This window comes from Elgaria multicarinata, chromosome 21 (assembly GCF_023053635.1).
Source record: "Elgaria multicarinata webbii isolate HBS135686 ecotype San Diego chromosome 21, rElgMul1.1.pri, whole genome shotgun sequence".
In the NCBI taxonomy this organism is placed as follows: Eukaryota; Metazoa; Chordata; class Lepidosauria; order Squamata; family Anguidae; genus Elgaria; species Elgaria multicarinata.
This window is the reverse complement of record NC_086191.1, coordinates 1930577-1941588: the sequence shown is the minus strand read 5'-3', so window position 1 is coordinate 1941588 and position 11012 is coordinate 1930577. Positions and strand designations below refer to the sequence as shown.

Sequence of the window (11012 nt, the reverse complement as noted above, 5' to 3'; positions counted from 1 at the left end):
TTAGGGGTCAGTGTAGGTGCCAGGCGGACCTATCCGGGGAGCTCATTCCACAGCTGGGGTGCCACAGCGGAGAAGGCCCTGCTCCTAGTAGCCACCTGCCTCACTTCCTTTGGCAGGGGCTCACGGAGAAGGGCCTTTGTAGGTTCGGGCAGGTACATATGGGAGGAGGCTTCTTCACACAGCGGTCAAACTATGGAACTCACTACCACAAGATGTGGTGATGGCCACCAATTTGGGTGGCTTTCAAAGGGGGTTGGATAAACTCCTGGAGGAAAAGTCTATCAAGGGCTACTCATCCTGATGGCCATGTGCTATCTCCATTATTATTATTTATTACATTTATATACCACCCCATAGCTGAAGCTCTCTGGGCGGTTTACAAAAGTATCCGAGGCAGTAAGCCTGTGTGCACCAGTTGCTGGGGAACATGGGTGGGAGGGTGCTGTTGCACCATGTCCTGCTTTGTGGGTCCTTGGGCGAGGCTGTTCGGCCACTGTGTGAACAGAGTGCTGGACTAGATGGACCCTCGGTCTGATCCAGCCTTAGGGCTCTTTTTAGGTTCTGATGTCAAGCCAAAGGGTCACATCTAGGGGTGAGCATATTACCCCAACATTAAAATCACTCCACTGGCTGCCCATTAGTTTCCGGGCAAAGTACAAAGTGTTGGTCATTACCTTTAAAGCCCCAAATGGTTTGGGTCCAGGTTACCTGCGGGATCGCCTTCTCTCATACAGTCCGCCCCGCACACTCAGGTCCTCTGGGGTGAACTTACTTCAGTCAGCTAAAACTAGGCTGACATCAGTTTCCCAGAGGACCTTTTCTTCTGTCGCCCCCAGATTGTGGAATGGCCTGCCGGAGGAGATTCGTAAAATTAACTCTCTGTGTGATTTTAAGGCAGCTTTAAAGACTAGCCTTTTCCGGCAGGCCTATCCAGATCAATGTTAAATCAAGAATTTTTAAGATGTATTGATTCCTGTTCTAATGTTGTTCCCCGCCTAGATCCAAAGGGAGAGGCGGGTAAGAAATAAATATGTTACATTATTAATTATAATTATAATAATTATTATTATAAGAGACTGTGGATGTGTTGAACTAGTGCCTGGCTGCGACAATGGACTGGATGAGGGCTAATAAACTCAATCCAGACAAGACTGAGATGCTGTTAGTAGGTGATTCCGCTGACATGATGGAGGGTGGGTGGGTGTTCTACCGGTTCTGGATGGGATTGCACTCACCCTGAAGGAGCAGGTTCGTAGCTTGGGGGTTCTTTTAGATCCAACATTGTCACTTGAGGCTCAGGTGACCTCAGTGGCACGGAGTGCCTTCTACAAACTCCGGTTGGTGGCCCAGCTACGCCCCTATCTAGACAGGGATAACCTGGCTTCAGTTGTCCGTACTTTGGTAACTTCCAAATTAGATTACTGCAATGCCCTCTACATGGGGCAGCCTTTGAAGATGGTCTGGAAGCTGCAGCTTGTGCAAAATGCGGCGGCCAGATTGATTTCGGGAACCAGAAGGTTCCACCGTATAACACCTGCTCCGGTCCGCTTGCACTGGCTGCCTGTATGTTTCCGAGCCCAATTCAAGGTGCTGGTTTTGACCTATGAAACCTTGGCTTGGGACCACAATACCTGATGGAACACCTCTCCCGACGTGAATATACCTGGTCACTACGTTCAACATCTAAGGTCCTCCTCTGGGTGCCTACTCTGAGAGAGGCTCGGAGTGTGGCAACGAGGGACAGGGCCTTTTCGGTGGTGGCCCCCAGACTATGGAACGATCCCCCTGAAGAGGCTCACCTGGCGCCAATGCTGCTATCTTTCTGGTGCCAGGTTAAGACCTTTTCTCTCTGCCCAGGCATATGGTGGCACATCTTAATCACCCACATGTTTAGTTTTTTTTAACGGTTTTTAATGCTTTATGTGTGTATGTTCTGTGTTTTAGAATTTTAAATTTGGTATACTCGTTTTTATCTTAATTTTAGAATTTCTGTAAACCGCCCAGAGAGCCCTGGCTATGGGGGCGGTATAGAAGTGCAATAAATAAATAAATAAATAAATAAATCAAATTATTAAATGGCGCATTCCGGACCAGCCGTGCAAAGCTCCCAGCAGCGTTTGGTTGCTGCGGAAGTCAGTCCCCGCCCCCTCCAGCAAGTGTCAGGACTGCACCTCAGCTCGGGGTGGGGGTTTGCAAGGAAGCCCGCGGGGTGGGTGGGGGGTGCGGCGGGGCCAGCCCCTGCTCCTCAACAAGGCCCTGCTGCTGCTGACCCGCGAGCCGGGGCTCCGCTGCGCCGCGTCCGCGCAAGCACGCAGCCGAGGGGCGCGCCAGCCCGGAGACGGGGCGGTTGCAGCCCGGGAGCCCGCGGGTCGAGGCTCGGGCAAGCGCGGGCGCCGCCTCCGCCTCCGCCTCTTCCCGCTTGTGCGGACGGGGCGGGGACGCCCAGGAGCCGCGTCCCCGACGGGAAGATGGCGCAGCTGTCGGCCTTCGGGCTGGTGGAGCTGGTGCTCAACGCCGCCGCCCTCCTGTGCGGGGTCATTTGCGCCTCCGCGCTCACCGTCACCCAGGTAAGGCAGGGCGCGGGCGCACGCGGGCGAGCATCCTGGGCGGCGGCGGAGGAGGAGCCGCTCCCCCTGCCCCGCCGGGAGAAAGTTCTCCGTCGCTTTTGCGCCACGGCTCCGCAGGGCGGGAGTGCCTCTGAGCACGTGGAGAGGGCCGAGAACGTTCGCGTGAGCGCAGGCGCCACCCCAGGACCTGCTCAGCCGCGGGACGCAGCCTGACGAGGCGGTTGCGGCGCTGAGCATGTGCGGAGTGTCCGGGCTGTGCGCCCCTCGGGGCGCAGAGGCTGTCGGAGGTCAAGGAGGGCGTGTGACCCCGAGCATGGGCAGAGCGCCGAGGGCTTTTGCTCACTAGAGCAGGGCTGTAAGGTATCGGGAAGCGCTCCTGCTGCCCCACGAAACAGTGTCCAGGGATTTCAGCCCACGGGGTCCCAGGTGAGGAAACAGGTGCGCTGGCCAGGACTGCAGCTGCCCGCAGCCCTCCGTCCTCTTCGCAAGGGGCTCCCGACTCGGAGGGCGGAACTTGAGCCACTTTTAACCATTAGATGTAGCCCTCTCATGCGCGTACACACCGGCGCCGCCCCCCCCCCCCCCCCCGTGTTTGCCGCAACAGTCCGCGCTTTCACGAGCTTCCCGGCTGGGCGGGGGAAAGTTTCAGCCGAGCTCGAAAGCGCCACGTGTCTCCCCTTCTCGGCTGTTCCACCGCCGGGCTCTGCTGTACCCGAAACTGCAGACCCCCGTAATTAACGCTGATTTGGAACCCGCGTAGATGCCTCCCTCCCTCCCAACAGCCCTAGGACCCCTTCTGCTCGGAGTGCCTGGGACTCCGCTGCTGGAAAACCCCACCGCAGCAGCGCAGAGAAACTGCACGTTCCGTGTTTCAAATATGTCCAACTTGCAGCAGACTTCAGACCTCCCTGGCTCTGGCTCCACACCGGCACACACAGCTGTGTAGCTGCAGCCCAGTCAGCCTCTGGTCATGTGAATCCCAGGGCTGCTGCGCCTAATGCTCCTCAGCTGAGAGGCCCAGTGAAAGCTTGGCTGGCTCTGCTCCCTTCTCTCCGCCCTTGCAATGCTTCCTTCCCTTTCTGGGAACACCTTCACTAGACAGCCGCCCTGGTCTGTGTCATGCGCCGGGCGCACATGCCACAGGCGTATCTGGATCAGTGCTCCTTTGTTTTACCCCTGGGATGCCTCATTACCACATCTCCATTCCTGACTGGTCACAACGTCCAGATGATTCAGTGGGGGCAGGAGGGCAAAATTCTCCGTCCGGCCGAAGGTCTGTTCCAGGATGCTGTCAGGATTCAATCACAGGGGAACCCAAGCTAAGCAAGCCAGGCTTTTGTGGCAGCAGACAGAACGGCCCATGCAAGGAAGGGTTGGCGCTGATGTGGTCTCAGGGTCGTTTTAACAATACTTGCCGTCTCAGCAGGAATAAGCTCCGACATAAAAACAGAGACCAATGTAAGTTTCTCCTGCTACACTCCCTCGCTTTTATTTTCAACAATGCTGCCTAGATTAATTAAATAACGCCTTGTTTATTGGGTGAGTGGGTATATCTTTCTTTCTTTTTTAAAGTAGGGTTTGGCCTTAGACTGGTAAGAAAATATTTAGCAAATTCACCCGTAACGTCGGTCATAAGAACATCAGATGTGCCCTGATGCTGGATCAGACCGAGGGTCCATCTAGCCCAGCACTCTGTTCACACAGGGGCTGACCAGCTGTCGACCAGGGACCTGCAAGCAGGACATGGTGCACCAGCACCCTCCCACCCATGTTCCCCAGCAACTGGTGTAAATAATGGTCAAATGTTTTTAGAACAGCACAAATGTATATTTATTACATTTATATCCCACATTCCCCCAAGGAGTGGGTCACCTCCCCACCAACCCCTGGTTTAATCCTCACAATGGCCTGTGAGCTGGGCTAGGCTGAGGCATTGCAACCGACCTAAGGCCACCCGGGAGCTTTGTGGCAGAGGGGGACTTGAAGCTGGGTCTCTCTGGCCTTAGTAAAGCTGCAAGAGCCCTGCCCTCTTTTGTATCTGGTTGGGCTCGATGGCCTTGTAGGCCCCTTCCAACTCTGCTATTCTATGAGTCTATGATTCTATGAACTCAGTCCTGCAGCTTTAACTGTGGTGATGAAGAGGAAATTTCACCAGGTTCTCCATATATACAAATGACACCTGCTGAAATTCCCTTTTCTGTAGAACTGTTAAAAGTACAGGAGCCCTGTCCTCCTTTTCATAGGGTCACCCTAGCTTATGAGCATTTCCTAAGTTTAACCTATCAACTCGTACCATTGCTAGATATTTCTGACGGGTTGTTGTTATTTTATTTCCCTTTGGGAGTTAGCTAGGGTGACCCTATGAAAAGGAGGACAGGGCTCCTGTATCTTTAACAGTTGTATTGAAAAGGAAATTTCAGCAGTTGTCATTTGTATATATGGAGAACCTGGTGAAATTTCCTCTTCATCACAACAGTTAAAGCTGCAGGTGCCCTGCCCTCTTTTAAATCTGGTCACTCTAGTATAGCTCCTGCAGCGTTAACTGTTGTGATGAAGAGGAAATTTCACCAGGTTCTCCATATATACAAGTGACACCTGCTGAAATTCCCTTTTCTATAGAACTGTTAAAAGTACAGGAGCCCTGTCCTCCTTTTCATAGGGTCACCCTAGAAAAGGGAATTTCACCAGGTGTCCTTTGTGTGCAATGCAGCACCTGGTGACATTTCTTCTTCATCACAACAGTTAAAGCTGCAGGAGCCCTGCTCTCTTTTGTATCTGGTCACTCTAGGGAGGGCTCCTACAGCTTTAACTGTTGTGACAAAGACGAAATGTCACCAGGTGCTGCATTCAGCTGTTAAAGATGCAGGAGCCCTGTCCTCCTTTCCAGATGGTCACCCTATGTACCGCTGCATATAATAAAATCTCTCAGCAGTTCACAATATTAAAATACAATATTAAAAACACCAACTGCAATAAAAACAATTGAAGGAGCAGCAAAATGAGCGGCATGCTTACGGCCAGGGAAATGGCGTGTTTTTAGGAGAAGACACCACATTTTCTGCCACCTAAACTACATGAGGAGGTTGGTGCTCCTTGACGTGGTGTAAAAAGCGCCCAGGGCGGCACCTCCCCCACCCCAAAGTACTGGGGGGGGGAAGCCCCTCTGCCCAACTCCCCTTTATCCTCTGCTAGCAGACCTGCCCCCTTCCTGCTTTTCTCTCTGTTCCAGGGGGAATTTGACGGCAAATGCATCCTGTACGGGGAAGTCCTCTACAATGGGCAGCTGACCTTAAGTAGCTCCAGCAGCCTTTCTCTCTGCTACTTCGTCTCGGCGATCTCCATCATGGGGGCCATCTTCTCCTTTGCGGTCCTTCTCTTCAAGATTTATCATTGTTGCTTTAGCAGTGGACAGACGTGAGTGGGGAAGCTGGGCGGGGTGAAATGGAGGGGTGGGGGGCCGTGGGAGTGCCTGGGCTTGTCCCTGAGGGTCTCTGTCCCCCCTGCAGAGCCCACGGCTGGTTCAAGTGCTCCTTGGTGCTCCTCGCCGGCGTCCTCTTCTTCTTGCTCGTCTCGGCCTTCATCCTTCGGTTCGGCATGGATGCTCTCTGCACGTCCATCCAGAAATCTGTAGCTGTACAAAGGCGAGTCCAGGGAAGGGGGCTCAGTTCTCAGTCTCCAGAAAGAGAATCGAACCTGCCTGTATAAAAGACTGGAATCTCTTTCTCTAGCAAACCAAATAATAATAAATAAATAAATAAATAAATAGAATAATAAGAATATATTTCTTACCTGCCTCTCTGATTGGATTGAGGCGAGGAACAACAGCAAGCATAAAATACATAAAATACTGATTAAAAACATAGTATACACTGTTAAAAAAACATCCTAAAAGCATACTAAATGTATCCTAAAACCAATGGGTGACCCAAAGCCCCCAAATCCACACCTGTTAGCTTTGAAAATCAAACCGGAGGGGGTTTGGAGAATCCAAGTGGCCCAGTTTTTCTCTGGCCCCTCTTTCCGATTCACAAACCAGCATGAAAGGAAAATTCAGAAAACTAAGAGGGGCATTTTAATCTTTGCCTGGGGGTTTGTCTATATGTTCCATATACCACGTTATGGCCGCGCAGTTGCGCCCCATATATGATGCAGCTGCCAACTTGCAGCCAAATCGTGCTATTCTCTGTGAATGCGCTTCTTCGATGTGTTGTTTTACTGCAATTTTTTACTTTGCTCCAATGTCGCCACGGTTGATTGTACGTATGTCAGTGGTGGCTTCAGTTCAGATTAAGAGAGTAGGTATTGCGTCCAGTTCTGGGCTCCACACTTCAAGAAGGATGCAGACAAGCTGGAGCATGTTTAGAGGAGGGCAACCAGGGTGATCAGGGGTCTGGAAACAAAGCCCTATGAAGAGAGACTGAAAGAACTGGGCAGGTTTAGCCTGGAGAAGAGAAGATTGAGGGGAGACATGAGAGCACTCTTCAAATACTTCAAAGGTTGTCCCACAGAGGAGGGCCAGGATCTCTTCTCCATCCTCCCAGAGTGTAGGACACGGAATAACGGGCTCAAGTTAAAGGAAGCCAGATTCCAGCTGGACATCAGGAAAAACTTCCTGACTGTTAGAGCAGTACGGCAATGGAATCAGTTACCTAGGGAGGTTGTGGGCTCTCCCACACTGGAGGCCTTCAAGAGGCAGCTGGCGGGGATACTTTAGGGTGGATTCCTGCATTGAGCAGGGGGTTGGACTCGATGGCCTTGTAGGCCCCTTCCAACTCTGCTATTCTATGATTCTATGATTCTAATTGGCAGCCAGTGAAGAGATTTTAAGACTGGTGTAATATGGTCCCCACTAGGTGTACCAGTGACCAGCCTGGCTGCCATATTTTGAACTAGTTGAAGTTTCCGGACTAGGCACAAAGGTAGCCCCATGTAGAGCGCATTGCAGAAGTTGAGCCTCGAAGTTACCACGACCGTCTTTAGGTCTTCCGACTCTAGGAAGGGGCGCAGCTGGCATATCAGCCGAAGCTGATAGTAGGCACCCCTGGCCGTCGCATCTATCTGGGCTGTCATTTGGAGAAGCACCCCCAAGCTGTGAACGTAGTATTTCAGGGGGGAGTGTAGCCCCATCCAGAACCGGTTGACACACCAGTTTCCTTTGAAACAGCAAGAAAACTTAGGGTTGTGTCTGCAGACTCCTCCTAGGAGCCTGGGGGCAGTTTCTGCTCTGTCTCACTGCTCTGTCTTTCCCCTTATCTCATCCCGCGTAGTTGCCAAGACGCTCAGCACAGCCCTTGGGTCAAACCTTACCATGCTGAAAGGTTCTACGACAACCTCTACACGGCAGAGGTGAGTGGCACTTAAATGTCGGTCCGCCGAGTCAAATCCATTTGGCCCTGTGCCGCGACCTTATTATTATTATTATTATTTATTTATATAGCACCATCAATGTACAGAGAAGACCTCTTCTCTGAGTTGTGCCAGTTGGGCACCAACACGCTCACTGTGCCCTAGAAGTTACCAGAATGCCCTCTAGCTCAACCCCATCAGCTCTGGTCAAAGGCAGGGAGGGTCCATAGCCTAAGGAGACCTTTAAACCTCCCTCATTATTTTCTACACCAGTAAAAATCATCATCATCAAGGATGAATTTGGCCCCAAGAGAGGACAGAGATTTTGGTGAGGGAGGATTGTGATGCAACAGCACTCTGCACCATCTGGGCGGTCTGTGACTTTCCTGTTCTGGAGAGGAACTACAGCTAATTCTGGGCACCACACTTCAACAAGGATGCAGACAAGCTGGAGGGGGTTCAGAGGAGGGCAACAGGGATGATCAGGGCTCTGGAAACAAAGCCCTATGAGGAGGGACTGAAAGAACTGGGCCTGTTTAGCCTGGAGAAGAGAAGATGGAGGGGAGACATGTGAGCACTCTTCAAATACTTAAAAGGTTGTCACACAGAGGAGGGCCAGGATCTTTTCTCGATCCTCCCAGAGTGCAGGACACGGAATAATGGGCTCAAGTTAAAGGAAGCCAGATTCCGGCTGGACGTCAGGACAAACTTCCTAACTGTTAGAGCAGTGCGACAATGGAACCAGTGACCTAGGGAGGTGGTGGGCTCTCCCACACTAGAGGCCTTCAAGAGGCAGCTGGATGCTTGAAGGTGGATTCCTGCATCGAGCAGGGGGTTGGACTCGATGGCCTTAGAGATCCCTTCCAACTCTACTATTCTAATTCGACAGACCCTGTTCGCTTGTAGATTTAGTTATCTCAGAGCGTGATCCTACAGTGATGCCCATGACCCTCTGAACTTGGAAGCGTATGGGCGTCCTATGCAGGGTGGCAGGAGCAGCGGAGGCCATCTTGCGCTCTCCTCCCACTCTGTGTTTTCACCTGTCTATGTGGGGCACGTTGGAGCGGGAGAGAAGGAGGCTGGGAGAGGCCTGGGGATCTGTTGTATCCCAGTCTCCCCAGTACCCTGCCTGCCCACCTGGCATTGTCCCTTTACCCCTGCCCGCAAGGTCACTGGCACGGTTCTCTCCATGCCAGCTAGGGAGGGTGAAGGTGCAGGGAGTCTGCATTCCTGGCTCTGTGGTGGGTGGATAAAAATTAGAGGGACCTTTCAGCCTTGATAGGAAACCAATCCCGTTGGACTAAAATGTGCTCTACGATTTACCCTGCTTTGGCGGCATCATCCTAACTCTTGAATGCCTCTGTGTGTGTGTGTGCGCGCATGCGCGCGTACGCACTCTGCCTTCACCATCTCTTCTGCTTTTCTGGCTTTAGGCAGCTGCCTGGGTCAACTTCTTATTCTGGTGCCTGATGGTGGCTCTACTCATTGTGGAGCATTTCAGCAAACCCTCTTCACGTGACGAGACGACACCCATCATTGGAGAAGGACCGCACATCCCTTGATGACGTGGAGGAGAAGACTGTACCATGGCTGCTGTGCGTGGACCAGCTTTGGGGAGCCCTTTCCCCTTCCATTCCCTGTAAGCAACTTGAAGGAGATGTGTGCCTCTCTACTTTCGCGTGTCAAGAGTGTGGATCTTTCCAAGGGAGCATCTCTCAGCCTCTGACGGCCAAAGACTTTCTAAAACAAAGTGCTGGGACTGCTAAGGCCTTCTTGGTCCTGGAAACCGCTTCTTCTCCATCTCGCCCTTCCCATAACTACTCCCTGCCCCCACCCCAAAATGGCCAATTTCTACTAGAAAACCATGCAAGGCAAGTCAGCGTGACAGGCAGATGTCCATGGAAACAATCTCTAGTTGTCCTGAGAATGGGTGGATGAGGAAATCTACATGTTCGCCTAGTGTCGAGCCCCATTCAGCCCTACACCTCTGGGTTCCCCTTGCCAAGAGCTCAGGGCCCCAATTAATAACCGGCACGTCTGCTCTGGGCACCGGCTGGCAAGAAGGGCTCCTTCGCCATTTGCCAATTCCTTCGCCAAGATCGGTGGTCCTTCTTGCGTCGACGGAAGAGCTCAGAATTCAAAGAATACAGCAGATACTTTTTTCCACGGAGTAACATCACTTTATTAAAGTGTGACTAAGAAAAGAGAGAGATGCGGGGTGGGGGGACACAAAAAGAAGCAGCCGGGTTTTGAGCCCCTTCTGCATTTTACTCCGGCACCATCTCACAAGACGTGAAACCTCAGAGACCCTTTAACGAAAGACCCTCCAGCCCCCACGTGGCGTTCCTCAGCCTTCTGTGCTCCGGCATCTTCTTCCAGCCTGGATCGCCAAGAGATGGGGGAGAAAGCTGGACGGAGTCACCGGAAGGTGATGGGATTCCGGTGGCGGCTTGTTCAATGCTTTGATTCTCCGGGACGCAAGACATAGAAGGTGTGGAGGGGAAGGGGGAGCACAGAGCGCAAACACCCGCCTAAGCACACAAGGTTTATTTAAGGCATAAACTGATGAGAACTCCTGGCTGGCTCTTCTCTCTGGTGGACGTCCAAGAGCAGGTCTTGGGCAAAATGTGGGCATGGGGGTCTGTACGTACCTCTGCACCCCACCCCAAAGATCCCAAACTTCTTCAGCCGTGCAGAGCACCTGCGTGAGGGGCCCCAGGGAAGAGTGGAGTGGCCGGTGGCCCCCTGGGTTCGGATCAGATCCAGTTAAGGGCAAGTCTGTTTATGAGTCAGGGGTCAGAGAAGTTTCCACTTAGGGTTCATTTCCTCTCCCCACAAATTTTGTTCTTCAAATATTCACATTAAAGGTGGTGTTTGTGACACTTGTTGGTCCCAGCCGTAACCTCTGGGTGGCGCTGTGATACAGCAGAGCAGCGCAAATACACAAAGGAAATCGCACTTTGTTTCACTTTCATAATCAAATGCAATTTGCAGTTGGTCTCTGCTGCACATGCACGTGAATGCATGGGCCCGGCCTCCCATTCACCCCCTCACCCCCCATAACCAGTTCAACATATAACAAATTTTGCTGAAAATGTG

General features: G+C 52.2%; 1 protein-coding gene across 1 annotated transcript; it reads left to right on the top strand.

Annotated features, from left to right (window-relative positions):
• Nucleotides 1–2447: 2447 nt before the first annotated feature.
• LOC134412072 (transmembrane protein 179B-like) lies at nt 2448–10866 on the top strand. Its single transcript, XM_063145847.1, has 5 exons — nt 2448–2567; nt 5797–5981; nt 6074–6208; nt 7835–7913; nt 9347–10866. Exons 1-5 carry the CDS (start codon nt 2469–2471, stop codon nt 9473–9475), a joined length of 627 nt encoding a protein of 208 aa, XP_063001917.1. The 5' UTR covers nt 2448–2468; the 3' UTR covers nt 9476–10866.
• The last annotated feature ends 146 nt before the right edge of the window (nt 10867–11012 follow it).

What these genes read in the sequence shown, in the direction of transcription:
- LOC134412072 (XM_063145847.1), top strand. Translation starts at nt 2,469, where the DNA reads ATGGCGCAGCTGTCGGCCTTCGGGCTGGTGGAGCTGGTGCTCAACGCC. An exon ending in CCGCGCTCACCGTCACCCAG is followed by an intron (nt 2,568 to 5,796) that starts GTAAGGCAGGGC and finishes TCTCTGTTCCAG; the next exon opens with GGGGAATTTGACGGCAAATG. An exon ending in TGCTTTAGCAGTGGACAGAC is followed by an intron (nt 5,982 to 6,073) that starts GTGAGTGGGGAA and finishes TCCCCCCTGCAG; the next exon opens with AGCCCACGGCTGGTTCAAGT.